Below are 17980 nucleotides of genomic sequence, written 5' to 3'. Positions count from 1 at the left end.
ATCTCTATTATTTTATAATAATCTTTTAAAGTTGTTTTACATAATAAATAATATATAAATTATCCTATTTGTTATAAAAATGATTTTAATGTCTTTTACTATACCTCTTTTGTTTTTGCTTCATAATAAATAAATATGTGTAAATTAATTAAAAAATGAATAAGATATGAAAGTATAAATAAAAATATAATAAATGAAAATAAAAATTTACTAAAAGTTCGAGAGATAGTGTTGTAAGAAAATTATTGGTAAATGTTTTTATCGGTACGTGGCAGGTGCAAAATCACGTGTGAACCTCATCCCCATTCCCCAGGTAGCAGAAGAATGCCGATGCTCCAAGGCCAACTCTGAAATCAGTGATAGCGGAAATAACTATTTGATCATGTATTCCTTGACAGTCAAACCCTTCTTAATACCTTATTCTTCTTCTTCTTCAACCTCTACTTCCTCCTCTTCAATTTCTCTCGCGTCCTTTCCATCTCGCTCGCTCTCATCAATTTGCTTTCCCAGAGATTTAAAGCACAGAGGAAGATTTGGTCTCAGAGTTGAAGCATATGATTCCTTCAATAATGACGCTTCCAACCCTACCAGTGCTGGCGACTCCAAACCCCCCAATGGCACTTTGGTACTTCTTCTTCTTAATGTTTCAAATTCAATATTACCCCTATCTCTCTTCTTTTTGGCCTTATTAGTATAATATAAAAATCAATTTATGAATTTTGACTGAAAAGCTACTGGAATAGGTTAGTGCGACCCCCGAATCAGTGAATGAACATATACATTTATAATCCGAAAACTCTCCTATGTTGGTGACGTGTGCATTCATGTGTGTATCTATCTCTACTGCTTAGTGTGGTTTTGAATCAGTGACTCAATGTAATCTTTCATAAATTTCTTCCAATTTTGTTTATTGTCGAGACATTACCTGGAACTGTTACCGATGCAAAATATATGAAACCTAAGCTTCTTCATCGTTATATGCTCTAGGGTCTGTGTTCAAAATTATTTGTTCAAGGAACAAGTACCCACTACCTTTGTATGAGCAGTTATCTGACTAGTGATTAAATGTTTTGAAGTCAAAGAGCAGGAGAGAAATTTTACTGGAATATGTTAAGAACGTGCAGCCAGAATTTATGGAATTGTTTGTGAAAAGAGCGCCTCAACAGGTATGTTGGTGTCCTGCGATGCACAGTTATCTGACTACTGTTAATTGATTGCTGAGTAAAAGCGGCTATTATCTTTTTCATGGCATACCGTCTTAGTGAATGAAACTCCTGTTGGTGATTAGGTTGTGGATGCTATGCGACAAACAGTGACAAACATGATTGGAACACTGCCCCCTCAATTTTTTTCCGTAACAATTACCACTGTAAGATGTTTTGAGGTTTTTCTTTGCTTGCTTAACTTTTACCACCATTTTATAATAAGCAAATCAGCAAGCTATGATGGTTATATTTTGGTTGGATAGCTATCCTCTTGGCGGACTTGATGAAATGTTTCTTTAGAGTGTAGGCTTTGCTTTGCCCGATGTACTTGTCCCCGAAATTTGTGTTTTTAATCACTATCCCTCTTTATATCACATGGAGTCTTATTCGTTTTAAGATTTTGGAAAAAATAAAAAATTATGCTTATTACCTTTTCTGTGATTTTAGTTCCCTTGTTTATAACTAGTTGTGTAGTTGTGTTGTACCTCAATTTCAGAGCCTTTTATAAGTTCTTCCCCCTAGGGTACTTGTCTGAATTAATTCAAAAAGTATTATCAGTACTAACAGCTATTCTGGTGTTGGTAACATTTTTAGCACAAGATGGTTCAATTGACAAACCAATGTTGAGCCATGTGTCTGGGTTGAAATTTTCTTTTTATTTTATTATGCTCTATAGTCTGTGCTTCTTACGTATCTAGTGGAATCATTTGGCTTTTTATTAGGTAGCTGAAAACCTTGCACAGCTCATGTACAGTGTCATGATGACTGGATACATGTTCAAGAATGCGCAATACCGTTTGGAGTTGCAAGAAAGTTTGGAAGAAGTTGTTGCCCTTCCGGATGTGCAAGATAAAAAGGTAAGATTATTTTTCTTTCTTCTTGAATTTTGGTTTGAGCCTAAATAAACCTCAAAAGCTAATTCATGGGGTGAGAGTTCCCCCCTACTTATGTATACTATTTTGGTAATATCATTAGTTAGTGTGAAATTTCTTAACACACTTCTCTTACACTAAGGGCTAAATATTTCCAATGTGGAATTTGTAGAACTAGACATCTATTGGTGGTCTAATAACAACTGACTCTATAGGCCTAACAACAACCATTAAAATAAATTTTGATATCATCTTAAATTTTGGGTTTAAGCCAACTTAACAACAAAAGCTAGCTCATGGGGTGAGGTTGCTCCCACTTATATCTATTTTGTTCATATTACTAGTGAATGTCAGATCTCCAATACTTCTCTTTTTAGCATTTTGTGATTCCAAAGATATCTAAGTGCTTGGATATTTGGAAGGATGTGATGTGTTAATGTGTTATACTCATTTCTATCCTTACTAGCTTTCCCTATTAACATTCCAGTTCAACTTAGAGGAAATTAAAAATTGCAAAGGACACTCTTTAATCTTTGGTTTGGACTAGTAGAAAAGGAAAAACTTTTTCTTGGGTACGTTACCAGTTGGTTTCAGCCTAAGGATTAAGAGGATTAAGTCTCAGGATTTTGGTTTTAAAAAGTTGCTCTGATGGCTAAATGGCCACAATGTGTCCACTAGGGGACTGCATCAATATGGCACCAAGCAAATTCGAATATACTTTAATTTGTACGTTCTTTAATTTGTGCTCATAAAATGTTGCAGGATGTGCCAGACTATGCACCTGGGACACAAAAGAATGTTTCAGGTGAAGTCATTCGGTGGAACAATGTTTCTGGGCCTGAAAAAATAGATGCTAAAAAGTACATTGAATTACTTGAGGCAGAGATTGAGGAACTGAGTCGTCAAGTTGGGAGACAATCTAGCAATGCACAAAATGAACTGTTGGAATACCTCAAATCTCTTGAGCCTCGAAATTTGAAGGTTAGTTCTATTTTCCACTGATCAATATATAAAAATACTTGCTTTTCTTAATCCAGCTGACGAATGCTGTTTAAGTTTTCACATGTTGATCTGTACTGTAGCTTTTATTGAGATTAGTTTTATACTTTTATATGATCTACTATTATTGAAACAGTCTCGAACATTCTGGCATTGCATTATTTTATTTTTTTTCAGAACTAGGTATTGTTGATGTTAATATAAATCATCACAATTATGTATCCAATGTTGTAGATTTACATGCATGGGTGCTCTATAATTGTGATATTTGCTTTCGTAACTTTTCATTTGACATTGCCATGCAGATTATTCAACTTAACCAATACAAGTCTTTCTCTTTATTCATAGCAAGCCCTTTTTATTGTGCAGGAGTTGACTAGTAGTGCTGGTGAGGACGTAGTGTTTGCTATGAATACATTTATAAAGCGCTTGCTGGCTGTTTCAGATCCTAGCCAAATGAAGGTTTGCTTCTTTGTTATTTTGATCTTGCCTGTTACATAAAATAAGGGTGTTTTACTGTTTTACCTTTTTTTATTTTTTTTTATATTTTTTAGTGGTGACTTTGAATGATTGAACTTGTAACATGTGCTCTTTAACTGTATGAACTGAGTTAAAGAATAGAGGCAAAATTTCCGAGTCCTGACTAATATTTTGGTCATGTGATACTAGGTAAATTAGTAATTGTTTTATTTGTATAAACTGAGGCAACCAAAACTAGATTTCTTCAAATTGATCTATGTATCTATGTGTGATTGATTACACGAGGGAGTGAACAGCCTTCTCTTTGTTTGCTATTACTGTAAATATTACCTTTTGAGACATGAATGCTTTGATTCCGATTTTACAGACTAGCGTGACAGAGACTAGTGCATCTGAACTTGCCAAGCTGCTTTATTGGTTGATGGTTGTTGGGTACAGCATTCGCAATATTGAAGTTCGTTATGACATGGAAAGAGTACTTGGCACTCCCCCAAAGCTGGCTGAATTGCCGCCAGGTGAAAATGTTTAAGTAGTCATGAATAAAGTAGGTCATCAAAGTACTTGTGTCCCCTAGTTGGGGCCAAGTGCCCTAATTAGATTTTGCACTTTTTTTTTTTTGGCTGGAAGGCCAGTCATGACCTAAAAGAGAAATCTGCATTTTTCAGCGGCCTTGAATGATTTGTCTCCTCATTATTTATATATCTGATAAAACTTTTCTTTTGGGTACGATGAAACTTATTCACATTTATACTGACAAAGATATCAAGGTTGATTCCCTGAAGATGTGCAATTTTTTTTTGGTTACTTTTTTGACAACCTGAACTGTAGTGACTTTTTTAAAGACATCAGTGATTGCTGGTTCATTTTACACTATTTTCATACTCGCTAGAATACATCAATGTATTGAACATTTTAGCAGTGATTGCTACTTTCTCTGTTATGTGTGTGGGGTGCAGTGAGCGGGTAGTCTTCCTAATTTCCTTTCAATCCAGTGGCCAACTGAGAAAGTAGATTTCTTACGAGATTGGTAACCTTTAAACGCGCAAAGCACCCATTCTACTTTCTTGCGAAAATGTATTGAATCCATGTTATTTCCTTCGATAGTAAAAAATTTGGAAATCCGATACAGATTAAATTGGTTAAATTAGATCAATTTTTTATTTAATAATGAGACAATAAATAAATAAAAACAAAAACAAAAACAAAATGATTAAGTACACAATTAAAATATTAAGCCATCGGGTTCCAAACATTATCATGTTTAAAATGCATGATATTACCTCAATATATATTAAGTTGGGATCTTAGGACTATTTTAGACGTACAATGCAATTTCTCTACCTCTAAATGTAAAGTCTATAAATTTTTAACTTTTAACACCGTACTAAAAATAGTTTTTTTGTTTTGTTTTATAACGGTACTGGATAAATAGTAAAATTATAGTATTATACAATTTATTTCCATGCATTTTATTCCAAAACCATCATTTATTTTAATATATTCTTACGTAAAAATAAATAAGAATGAGATTCTCTTATTTAATGAGATTGAATTTTTTTTTCGTAACTCGAATAAGTAAACTAGAGTTTGCCAAATATAACAAGTGTTTGCATTAAATAAAATTGTCATAAAAAAAAATTTATGGAGTTATATGTCTTACCATCCAAAAAGGAAAAAGAGAAGAAATACAATCTCTAATATAAAGCCTCTCTGCTAATTATAAAATTGATGTATAACTACAGTACATATCGAGTATCAAACGACTGTTATAGAAAATATCGAAAGAAAACAGCTACGTGAGGCTTCGGAAAATTATTTCCAAGAGTGAAAGCATTTAAAACTACCCTTGAGTAGTTTGATGTTACTTCTGAAGAAGAATAAACAAGAGCAAATAACATGCCAGAATCCAAAATCACATATTGATCATACATTGTTACAAAACTTCTGCATCACAAAATGAACATTGTTTTCATGTAGAAGCATAAGCATCAATGCATTTATAAATAATGGCTAGTAAATACAATGTTTATAACGTAACCGCGTTGATGCTTTAAAACAAGAAAATTAACCAAATAGATGAAACAACACAATGTAAATCCAGGTTGTCAAAATAAATAAATAAATAAACACAATGGAAATCTAATAATAGCAATATTAGATAAAAGTACAACGATATTTGTTTCAACGTGGTTGAATGACGTGGAAGATGATAACCTTTATTTTCACTTTGGCTACCATATCATTTTGTGTAGCTCCTTGTTAAAAGACGAGAAAAACCCAACATTTCTTTGTTGATAATAAGGATTTGGTCACTTGCATATTGATCATATGTATTTAAATATGAATATTGATAATAGGGTGGATAACATTGTTGAGTATTCTAAGAATCATCAATACACACTGAAGCCATTTAAAGTCTGCAAGACTAACAAAAATTTAACAAATTTCCGCAAGCACCCTTTATCTGACATGTGATAACTATTACATCTCACTAGTGTGCACAAGGGGCAAAGGGGAACTGGCGGTGTTAAAAAAGGAAAAATAAATTGTCACAAAACTGCATCCTCCATACGAGGAAGTCAATCTGAACCAGAGCTTCATTCCCAATCAATATACACTTCTGAATTCCTTCACCGATAAAAGAATCCAACGACCATTCCATCATTACTCCGATAGAGGAAAATGTCGGATTGGCCACTTCGGGTATGCACGTTTGTATAAATTCATACATACAGTATCACGCTGTTCAAGAACCCCGTTGAGAAGGCATTTCATTGTTCCTGAGCAACAATAAATCGAATTGATAAATAATATCATGTACCCCACATATTTGAATACTGATGGGCAACAAGCAGAAAAATAAGATGAGAGCATAATATTCACCAACCAGAAAACAAATTATAATGTACCGAGACCTTTATCCACAAAATAATAATTAATTCATAATCATCAGTTCTGTCAAATCACTTATCAAACATTTGTGCATACTACTTTTAACCCCTCCTCAATACTTCCAGCAGAACTCTCAAACAAGAGTGCACAACTCCAATATTCTATGGTCAAAATTAAAAAGCTTCAGCAGAACCACTTGTGCTAGAACTCGATTTTTGAATCGGTATGAATTACAATGACAGTAATAAGATTTGAATCTAAGGCTTTATGCATACTACTTTAACCCCTCCTCCCACCACTAGTTGTTGACTGAAGAAATGGATAAAATTGCGTTTACATTACAATAGTTGTTAGTACTAGTAGATTGCTCTTTCAAAGATAAGTTTGCCATCAATATTCATTACTAGGGTAAGCATAATAAGATAGTGAGGTAGGGAAATGCTCAAGTTGGTGGAATATCAAATTCTATTTCAGAATAAGAAATTTCCAGAAGAATATTGCAGAAAACAGCTCAAATCAATAGGTCACTACAAGATCATGGAATGCACATGCATGTCTTTGACCAAGTAACATATAATCACCAACATACCATAAAACAACTAGCTGTCAAAATTTTTATGGTAAGATAAGTTTGATGGTAAAGGTTTGTACGTGAACAACATACCATGTGTACCAACAGGTTCTTTAATTCGCCCACGAAGACCACGTTTGGTATAAAGCTCGACAGGCTGCAATCACCACCCATATTAAAAATATCATTACGGTGCGAATGGAAACCAAATTCAGGGAATAAACTTCACTATCATTCAAGTAACTTTTAAAGACACTGGGTAACATATCTTCACCTTAAACCATTTTACATCCTCTGGATTATAGAACATGTGTCTCACAGAAGCTTTACGTTTTGATACTCTTTGGGGGTAACTGCACCACAAAACATTTAAAAACTTTAAATGAGCAAAAAATAAATTAAATTCAATTGTCCATGAGACCATACAATGCTGAAATTTCTTATTGGCATTGGTATTGGAAAGATGTCAATAAGTGAGACCACAAAATCAACAAAGTAGAGTAATATGCAAGGTTTTCAAAAGGTGGGTCTAGAAAAATATCAATAAACATACCCTGTCAAAATAACTCGCTTAAGAATTATCCTATCTGGATCAACAGTTTTCAATGAGCCAACGGCAGCCACTGCAGGTGCAGCATCCTCTCCAGCTCTCTTTAGGATTATCGAAGGAAGAGGAGGAAAAGAAATTGGTGCATAGATAGAAGCAACTGAAAAACGCCCAGCATGGAGAAACCTCTCCATCTTGTTCTTGTCTGTATTTATGAACTCACTAGAGAAAATTGGCCTGAAATTTTTTTACAATTACCAAAATATTTTTCCCTGAAGATACCTATTATATACCAAGGTCTTTCAAATTGAACAACATACCTGCCAACAAATTGCCGAAACCCAACATGAAAAATTAACTCTTCCTTAGATTTGATGGGTGCATCATATGTTTCATGCTTCTTCACACTACACAACACATGTGACTAACTTCAGTTCAAGACACATCTTTTGAATGTTCAGAATGGATAACTAATAATAAGCGCACTAAAAGCACAGACAGTGAAAAGAACCTGAAATGAAGGACAGATACTTTGGACTCATGTTTCAACAGGCCACATGCTGTAACTGGGATAGTCTTGGCAAGCAAAGATAACTTTGAAGCAACACCACTGGGCACTCCCATGATATGCAACCTAGCATACGACCCAACTGGAATACAGTCCTCCAGGTTTTCTAGATCCAGTTCTAAAGCTTTGGCAAGAACATGTTTTTGTGTTCTTCTAAAATTATCGAATTCAAAAATTTTGGCATAATCTTGGGGTAGAGATTCCTGATATTATTAGAAATGTCAGATTTTGTTTTGGGGGGATAGAGACAATGATTTACTATAAAGAGTCTCCAAAGGACACATACTTTAGAATCCCACGATGAAGTCCTAAAGGACTTCAGTCCCCTGTATTTTGCAAACCGCTTCCTAGCAGGAACATCCAATGGTGTATCCACTTCATCAGGAAACTCTGCAACAAGAAAAGAAACAAACAAACAACAAATTAGGAATAGTATTGTTATATCAGGAATACAACTGCAAATCATCCATATTCTTGTCATCTCTGGAAAACTTCCCAACCAAATACAACAGGTAGGAGCAAGAAAGTAGAAAATAAAAAAAAATAAAATAAAAAAACTAATTTAGATAAACTTTAGATTCATACAGACCCAACATTAATGCTTTTTTTTAAAATGAGGCAAATGTGGCAAATAAATACTAATAAGAATAGAAAACAAAAGAAATGCACCCTCATCTGCAGCATGTGCTTCTTTAAGTTCCTTGAGTTCATCTTGAATCTTTTCTCTAGTCAAGTTATCTACTTCCTGTAATACAACAGAAAAGTAATCATGCATTGATGGAATGGGCTAAAATCCATTGACACCATCGAAATCAAAATTAATGTTGCATAAATGAACAACTGCTGATTGACTGAAATTCTCACATAGTCCAGTGTTCAAAGTTTATATGATGCATAAGAAGTTTATAAAATTTAATATTGATCCAACATTACTAACTACTAGAAGCGTCTCTGAAAACTAATAAGTAATATGCTTCTAAAAAAATCATAATTTAATTTCTATAAAAAGATTTTCAGTAGTACTGTAAGTGAAAAATCTTAACAGAGTGTAAGTTAATCCCCACAAAAAACACACATGGCAATAAGAAATACATGTTGGTAGGTTAGAAAAAGCTACACAGACACCCAGCCATGGGCCACAACACCTTAACATATTTCAAATTACTATGGACACAACTACAACAATAATTAGATACACATGCACATCAAACAACACGCAAGATTAATTGTGTGAGTATTGTATAAGAGCGATTATCCAACTCACTCATTTATACAATACTCGCAAATTGAAACAAAGACACTTTCCAATGCATAAAGTATTCAAATTCAGGGAGGAAAAAAGGACCAGAGACTGTCCAATGAGACCAAAGGTCCAATGGCATATATTTAACTAATGTGTTTTATAGAAGCTCACCATCATCACTGAATCATTGTCAGTTTCTTCCTCAGAATCTCCAAATCTAAGAGAAGCCTCATCACCATCAAATTCAGAATACTTATTTTCCTCTTGACCAGGAAATCCATCTCCCCCTTCATCCAACACCATACCATCATCATTTTCATCATCACAATCTGACTCCTCATCAGAATCATCAACAATCCAAGCAGCCTGAAAATCAAAATAAAATCCAGATATATATTATTTCTATAGTGGAACTCTGGATATTTGGTAAGCCCGAAAAATTATTAAAAAAACATTAAAAACAAAGATAAACATAAAAGCATTCAAAAATAAATTAATAAAAAAAAAAGTTCAGACCTGATATTCTGAAGTGCCTCGAGGAAGACTCCTCTTTCTTATCTTTTTCTTTTGATCTTCATCAGCCTTGGTCATTTCAGCCTCTGTTGGCCATGTCTAGCAACAAAGAATGATGCCATACCCAAATCATTAAATGAAGAAATAAACTAACATGGGATATTCAAAAACAAACTCGGCTATGAAATGGTGAAAACAACACCAACAAGCAGTAACTACGGGCCATTTTGGCTGATCTTCAGAAATTTATTCTACTCTAAAATTAAAAATTAACGTATAAATAAAAGGGAATTAAGGAAAGACTAAAGCATACAGAAACTCAAGAACACAAATGAGTAATAAAAGTGATGAAATTTCATTTTCTACCTGCTCTCCAGCAAGGGGATCAGGTATATTCTCAACAACTAAAGCTTCCTGGTTTAGAGGATCAGGAACAAGAGAACCAATGACCTAAAATATTTAAGAGGAGATCAGAAGGTATTAAAATTTCAGCAAGTCAATTCAAAAGAAGGGGAGGGGTGTGCTTATTTATATCAAAGGTAAATAAATTTACATAATCCCTTTTACTTATTAGATGTGGGACTGCCATATATTAGAGAAATAGACAGTTAGTGATATTGTTATAATTCAACATTATTTTAAATGATTTAACATGCTTGGTTTATCTTACATATGGGAAAACAGTAGCCTATTCCTTTATCATAAGTTCAATGGCTACTCTGGCTCTAAAAACATTGAGTAAAAGTATATACCTCCATATCATGCACTTCATCTGCATCCATTAGGTCCTGATTTTTCCTTGAATTCAAAGGACAAGGATCCTTAAAAACTTCAATTTTAGACAATTGGAAATCTCCTGCACCTGAAACATGAACCTGGCAAAAAGTTGTGAGACAATTAATAAATTAATGCAACTACAATAGCAAATCCATGACCTTGACAATTACCAGTTGATTGACTGAAAGGTTACGAGAACGAATGTAACCACTGAGAAGCAGGGTGCATTTATCAGAGTTGCCATCACATAGTGCATCAACCTATAATTTGTGGTGGGTGGCAAGTATGATGATGTCAATAATAACAACATAAGAAATTGTATGTAAAATGATAGCATCAATCAACATCTAGATCAAATTACAGAAGGGCTCTAAGGAGGTAGATGTTGAGTGCAAACCTTTTGGGCCAAGAGATATGATCGTTGAGTTCTCCAATGAGGAACTTTAAGCCGTTGCTCTTTAAAGAGCCACAAGAACTGCATTTGTAAAGAGGGGATAACTTAATCGCTTAGACAATCAAACTGGCCATACATTTGATGATAAGTTCAGCAGGTACAGTCAGAATATCAGCCAACAATTGGTGAAATGATTACCTTGTGTAACTCATCCTTTGTATCAGCTGGATAAAATTTACAATCCTCAGGAAATTCCAAAGCAAGACTAGATGTGCAAATCTTCTTTAGTTCATTTCTTGGTTTAAGATCAGGAGGTAGATCCTGAATTCGTAAAATTAAAAAAAAAATATCCATAAATATCTAAAATGCAATTTCTTCATGAAATGGTAGTAAGCTCATGTGAATTAGTTCATAAGTTCAAAAAATTAGGATCCATCATAACTTACACGAATGAACACAGCAGTGCTTGGTAAACCAAGAGATCTAAATACAGAAATGCATTGATTTCCAAATGAGTCAATGTAGTAGGAATCAGTTTCTTCACAAACAGACTTTGCTGATGCCACAAAAACCATTAGATCAGCAACCTACAGCATAAGGTGTCGAATAGTAATCAAGAGAGCCACATTTCAGCACCTTTTAAACTTAAACACATGAAACAAAGCATATATATAAACAACAATACCTTAGCCATTTCCATGCATGATAGAAGATCACCATGGGGTGCTTTTAGTACCTAAAGTGCAGACAGTTGGTCAATATTATAAAATCCTATCCACAATGATAAAGCATGAGGAAATGGCTTTATACAAAAAAACATCATCCAATATTTATTCAATATATGCATAAAATTACGATTTTAGTGCTTATTTTTCAATTAACCAGGTGGAAGTCTATATTCTAAATTCTGATATACAAATGTGGTTTTTTCCTTTTAAATTGTTAATCCATGCTGTATCTATATGAATTTTCACAAAAATTCAGAACTCTGCCTACAATGACATATGACAAAGCAGCCTTGTACTCTCATTATAAGAGCACCACTGAAATAAATGAAAATAAGGACCATCTGATTATATTCTTCTCGTATTTCAAATCTTATAAGATTCAACTCATGATAACAGTTAGTGGTAATTCAACAGTTGAATTAATAAAAATTACATTTTACATAAATTTATTGAATGGTGTAACAATGACATGTGCTACACCAGTACAAACCTATGTTACTCTGTATAAACATCTCTTAAAGAATTTATTAACTACATTTTACATAAATTTATTGAATGGTGTAACAATGACATGTGCTACACCAGTGCAAACCTATGTTACTCTGTATAAACATCTCTTAAAGAATTTATTAACTACTATTCTATACGCAGAATATTAAGGCATCAATCCAATGTACCATAATTCTTGTCCTATATTCAGAAGAAGCAACTGTTCCTGACAGCACCACACTAGTATCTTTAGCTAACAACGACAAGAGATCATCGGCAAGTGATTCTAAATCCACAGAAGCACAGAGGGCAAATAGAACCTGCAAGGTAAAAAAAATAAAATAAATAAACGGAGTGTGAATACATATATAATGAGTATACAAAAAACAAGTGAGCAATTCATTTTGACACAAAGCCATGATTCACTCACAATCACTCGAGGAGGACTTTTCGACCCACTGAGTTCTCTTTTTTCCTTCAAAACCGCAGCCCTTTTTTGATCACGTATCTGTAAATTCCCTAATCAGTGACTCGAAAAAGAAAACGCACGAGCAAGGGACAATAGGAACAGAGAAACAGATAGAAATACCATTTTATTTCTCTGAATTCGAGCTGCGCGAGCTCCTTTGCCAGCATTGCGCTCTGTTTTTGCTATTGCGATTCTATCTAAAAATCCCAAACGGAAAAAACATATAAAAAAAACGCAAATAAGAAAAGGAAAAAGAAATTAACGTCATGGATGTAAAACACTGACCCTTGACAGAGGTTTTGTGAAGATTGCGCGAAGATTTAGAAGAGAAACGGGACTTGTGAGGCTTGTTGACTTGAACTCGTGACCCTCCCATTGTGCGAGGAAAAGCAAAAGCAAAACCCTATTTCGTCACCAAAAGAGGGTTGAGGTTTAGCAAACACCACAGACTGTCACAGCGATGTAAAATCATGTATATAAACCCGGTTTGGACCTACCTAGCCCATTAAAGTCGTACAGGTAAAACTGTTTTATGTTTTGGATCAATGATACATGTCTAGTAATTTTAAATAAGCTTAATTTTTTTAAAAAAAAATTAAGGGTAAATTTATTTTGGCTTAATTATATTTTTGATCTCTCAAGTATTATAATTGTGTAATTTTAATCCTCAATATTTTAATCGAGTAATTGTAGTCCTTAAAATATTGTAATTGTATGATTTTAGTCCCTTAATTTTTCATTGAACAGTTTTAGTCCCTCAACTATTATAATTATGCGATTTTAGTCTTTTTCATTAAAAATTTAGTAATTTTAGAATTATATATATATATATATATATATATATATATATATATATATATGTGATGTTTTAAACGTATAAAATTGTTTGCTTATATAAGTTAATATATATTATAATTTTTGTTAATATATCAAATGATATATATTTATTATTACTAAATTAGCAGGAAAAAGGCACTCAGTGCCTATATTGTATTTAAAAAAAAAAAAAAAAATGAGAAGTTACTCATAAAAAGGTAGTTATTGAAAAATAAATAAAGGATAAAATGTTCTATATAAAAATAAAAATTAAAAGTAATTATTGAAAATGAAATTCTTTTATATATTAGTATAAATTCATTAGTTTCAAGATTTTAAATTTGATTATAAATATTTTTTCTAATTTTTTAAAATAAAAGGATATAATGGTCCAAAAAAGTGGAGACCAAGGTAGTTACCAAAAAAGTGTATCTCATTTATATATTAGTATAGATAAATAAAATTTATATATTATTAGTATTTTAATATTACTGATAAATTAATATCAATAATATTTTTAATATATTTATAGATAAACTAATAATTTGATAAATATGACTTAGCATATTTACAAAAATATAAATATATAACAAAATATATGTATATTTCTAATTAATATATTTATATTTTTGTAAAAATATATTAATATATAATAAATTATATTTATCGAATTATTAGTTTATCTATAAATATACTAATAATATTATTGATATTAATTTATCAGTAATATTATAAAAATAAAATTATATAAATTTTATTTATTTATTATTAATAAATATATATCATTTGATACATTGAAGAAAATTATAATATGCATTAACTTGAATAGACAAATAATTATATAATTTTAAAATATTATATATATATATATATTTATATATTAAAATTATTAAATTTTTAATAGGAGAGACTAAAATCGCACAATTATGATATTTGAGGGACTAAAATTGTTCAATTAAATATTGAATGACCAAAATCGCACAATTACAATCCTTTAGAGATTAAAATTATCTAATTAAAACTGGAGATCAAAATTGCCTAATTACAATACTTGAGAAATAAAAAATGCAATTAAACCATTTAATTTTATTTTTAAATTTAAAATTATATTTATAGTCTTTGTAATTTTTAAAAACTTTATTTTAATTTTTCATGACACTAATAACATACATAAAAATGACATACTGAAACAATTATATAATATTAGTTGGATTTAGTATAATGTTTTTACTAACAAGAAAACCGATAAATCTTATACAAATGGTTGACAATTTTTTTTAACAAAATTTGAGTATAAAAATTAAAACAAGATTTTATGAAATTATATAATTAAAAAATTAATTTTAAGTTTGAAAAAAATAAATTACTCTTATATTTAATAAATTAAAAATATATTTAAATTTTTTAAAATATTATCCGTCATAAATAATTTTATACATGTGTTACGATCCCTTAAATTAATTTTGTTACTTAGAAGAATTAGACTTAACTTTTGATTATAAAATATAAATACCTTGGTTTAAGAAAAATGGTAATTTAGAATTAATTTGATGGCGTAAAATATCCGACGATTTTTCTAATAAAAAAAAACAAAACAATGAATAATTGTTTATATATTTTTATGGTATCACTGTAATTTTGAGAGATTAAATTGATTTTTGAATACTAACAGAAAGCATTTTTTACTTTCATTCACGTAAAAATTGTGCAGATTTTTATAATAATTATTTAAAAAAATGAATTTAGAAAAATTAAAAAAATCAATAATAATGGATAAAGGCAGAATTTTTTTTCAACTATTTTTAGTCTTTATTTTTTTAATGTAATCTTTTTATCTTTCAAAACCTTTAAAAAAAAACAAACAAACTCATTTATTTATTTAATTTTTTGTTTTTTTTATTTTAGTCGTTTAATCTCCTTAAATAATGGTTATAATTACATTTTTATTGTAAATAAAAAAATTATTACTCATATAATTATCTTCTTTTTTTTTCACAACAGTTACAAGTGCTTTTTTTCTCTCAAAATTCCTTTTTTTCAAAAAAAAAAAAGATAAAGATATGAAATATTTCAACTCTATTTATACTAATAACATAATTTACATACTTGTCCCATTACAAAATATTATTTATTTATAGTACTATTAGAAAATACATTTCATACCTATGTGAAAAATTAAATATCTTTTTTAAATGTAATTATTATTTTGTTTAAGATTTGTTTTTCTATTTTATTCTTAGATATATTGAAAAAAAATAAAAAATAAATATAAGGACATAACTATCATTGAAAAAATGAACATTAAGAAAAAGTATTGGTTATAGATGGATACTATCATAGTAATTAATTTTAGTTTTCATTTTAATATAGACCATTTTTTTTTACAACTTTTAAAATTATTTTTTCTGCAAGTAACTTCTCATTTTTTTATTTTAAAATCACAATAATTACTCATAAAATAATTATTTTTTCTTTTTTAATATAGTCAAGGAGTGTTTTTCACCAGCTAGTATATAATAAAATTTGTAATTATTTTTAAAAGTTATATTAATGAAAACATATAACTTAGTTTATAATTTAAAATTTTTATACTCAGAGCGCATAGTTATTAAATTTTTTAATTAATAGTATTTTAAAATAATAACTAGTAGTATTTTTTAAAATAATAATTAATAATATATTTACTAAATTATTTATTATTTATTTTTAGAAAAACTATTATATAAAGGTGATATACATTATGGTAACTATTTTTTGTTTTTATTTTTACATTGATCATTTTCTCTCTTATATTTTTTTCTACAACTTTCTAAAACTACCTTTTTCTACCAGTAACTTCTAATTCTTTTATTTTTTTCTTTTTTCTTTTATTTAAAATTGCATTACTCATAAAAGTTATAAAAAAAATGTTTTTATTTTTTTAATACAGTGCATGGAATGCTTTTTTCTGTTAATATACAATAATTTTTTTTTAATTCAAAACGGGACTTAAAAACCTAAAAACATACTAAAAACTACAGAAGAAAAAAATAACAAACTTGTGGGCTAAGAACAAAAAATGGGGCTAGCTTGGTGGCGTGTTAAAACACTGAATTCCCCTAAAAAAAAGAGAGTCCTAATTTAGCAAATTTATCAACTACTTGATTAACTTCTCGAACGACATGAATATATTCCACCTTGTAAAATCATCCTGCTATCTTGATAATTTGGTTGAGAAAAGAGTAACATGGATGAATTCTAGAAAAATCCTTGTTCAAAAACTCAACAAATATAACAGAGTGAGACTCTATGATTAATTATTTTAAAAAGTCATATTGATGAAAAATTTTAAATTAGTTTTTAATTTAAAAATTTTTATGCTTAGTACACATAGTTATCAAACTTTTTAATTAATGGTATATTTTAAAATAATAATTAATAATATATTTATTCAATTATTTATTATTTATTTTTAGAAAAGTTAATTAACATTCATTTTAATATAGAAAAATTGCATTACTAGTTAATACAAAATTATCCTTAATGTCAATTTAAAATAAATATCATAAAAGAATTTAAATTTTATGTACTAACTACTGATAATTTAAAGACTTAAATTCACTTTTTGATTACTATAAATCTGTGAATGTAATCATAGTTTTTTAAAAAATTATTGCAAAGTTGGTCCCTAATTTTTAAAATTAAGTAATATTTGTTCACGCATTAACATATCATCTAAAATTAAACATAAAATATTGAGATATCCGTGAATGACACTACTTAGTAATTAGTTAATCATGTTAGCTTTTATTTATAGAATAAAATTACTTTTTAATGTATAATATATGTGTATATTTTTTTATTTTACTTAAAATTTATAATTATTAAAACAAATTTTTCTAAATTTTTTAATACTATTATTTTTTATATGGCTAATTAATTGTTAAATAGTATCATGCATAGACCTGTCTGTCTTTTTTTTTAAAAAAAAAATTAAATGACATATTAATGGATGAATCAACATTACTTAATTTTGAGAACTATTTATTTTATTTCTCAAAATTTTGAAACTTATAATCTCCTATTAGGTCGATCTTATTAGTTCAATTTTGAAACCTTCCAGATTTGTAATAAAATAAAGCATATTATTTTAAATATAATAAAGATAAATATGAAACATAATATTTCATACAGATTTATTTAATAATTCACTCATTCAAAGAGCTTCACAGAAACAATAATCTAGTATGTTAAGCCTAATACTGGCACCACTAATATTCAATAATTCATTCATTCAAAGAGCTTCATCAGTGTTGGTTCAAATTCCAAATAACTATTGATGAAAGGAAAAGCATTCATTTGGATCATTAATTAAATACAACCCATACAGATCTCCCACATTTTGACAACAAACTGAATTCATGCATTATGATCTGTA

The 17980-nt window shown here is 29.8% G+C and overlaps 2 protein-coding genes across 2 annotated transcripts; one reads left to right on the top strand and one right to left on the bottom strand.

Annotated features, from left to right (window-relative positions):
- The first annotated feature begins 268 nt into the window (after positions 1-268).
- LOC109801777 (uncharacterized) lies at positions 269-4496 on the top strand. The gene is made up of 7 exons (XM_020362903.3): positions 269-625; positions 1077-1166; positions 1289-1369; positions 1928-2062; positions 2840-3058; positions 3446-3538; positions 3924-4496. The coding sequence occupies exons 1-7, from the start codon at positions 383-385 to the stop codon at positions 4083-4085; spliced, it is 1023 nt and encodes a 340-aa protein (XP_020218492.2). The 5' UTR covers positions 269-382; the 3' UTR covers positions 4086-4496.
- Positions 4497-5876: 1380 nt separating this feature from the next.
- On the bottom strand, positions 5877-13207 carry LOC109802566 (pre-rRNA-processing TSR1-like protein). Its single transcript, XM_020363978.3, has 21 exons — positions 13033-13207; positions 12868-12944; positions 12709-12786; positions 12467-12598; positions 11747-11797; positions 11508-11648; positions 11260-11382; positions 11065-11142; positions 10838-10927; positions 10643-10765; positions 10257-10340; positions 9894-9989; positions 9549-9743; positions 8804-8879; positions 8421-8524; positions 8078-8337; positions 7887-7973; positions 7573-7803; positions 7294-7372; positions 7113-7176; positions 5877-6336 (listed from the first exon to the last, which is right to left on the bottom strand). The coding sequence occupies exons 1-21, from the start codon at positions 13121-13123 to the stop codon at positions 6221-6223; spliced, it is 2376 nt and encodes a 791-aa protein (XP_020219567.1). The 5' UTR covers positions 13124-13207; the 3' UTR covers positions 5877-6220.
- Positions 13208-17980: the final 4773 nt, after the last annotated feature.

This window comes from Cajanus cajan, chromosome 4 (genome assembly GCF_000230855.2).
Source record: "Cajanus cajan strain Asha chromosome 4, NIPB_CcT2T_4, whole genome shotgun sequence".
NCBI classification, from domain to species: domain Eukaryota; kingdom Viridiplantae; phylum Streptophyta; class Magnoliopsida; order Fabales; family Fabaceae; genus Cajanus; species Cajanus cajan.
This window is presented reverse-complemented; position numbering and strand designations above follow the sequence as displayed.

Excerpts from the sequence above, each read along its gene's own strand:
- LOC109802566 (XM_020363978.3), bottom strand. The coding sequence starts at position 13,123 with ATGGGAGGGTCACGAGTTCAAGTCAACAAGCCTCACAAGTCCCGTTTC. Across the intron at positions 10,766-10,837 it reads ACCTTTCAGTCAATCAACTG|GTTCATGTTTCAGGTGCAGG; the intron begins GTAATTGTCAAG and ends ACTTTTTGCCAG. Across the intron at positions 8,525-8,803 it reads AGCACATGCTGCAGATGAGG|AGTTTCCTGATGAAGTGGAT; the intron begins GTGCATTTCTTT and ends TTCTTGTTGCAG.
- LOC109801777 (XM_020362903.3), top strand. The coding sequence starts at position 383 with ATGTATTCCTTGACAGTCAAACCCTTCTTAATACCTTATTCTTCTTCT. Across the intron at positions 626-1,076 it reads AACCCCCCAATGGCACTTTG|TCAAAGAGCAGGAGAGAAAT; the intron begins GTACTTCTTCTT and ends AATGTTTTGAAG. Across the intron at positions 1,370-1,927 it reads TTTCCGTAACAATTACCACT|GTAGCTGAAAACCTTGCACA; the intron begins GTAAGATGTTTT and ends GCTTTTTATTAG.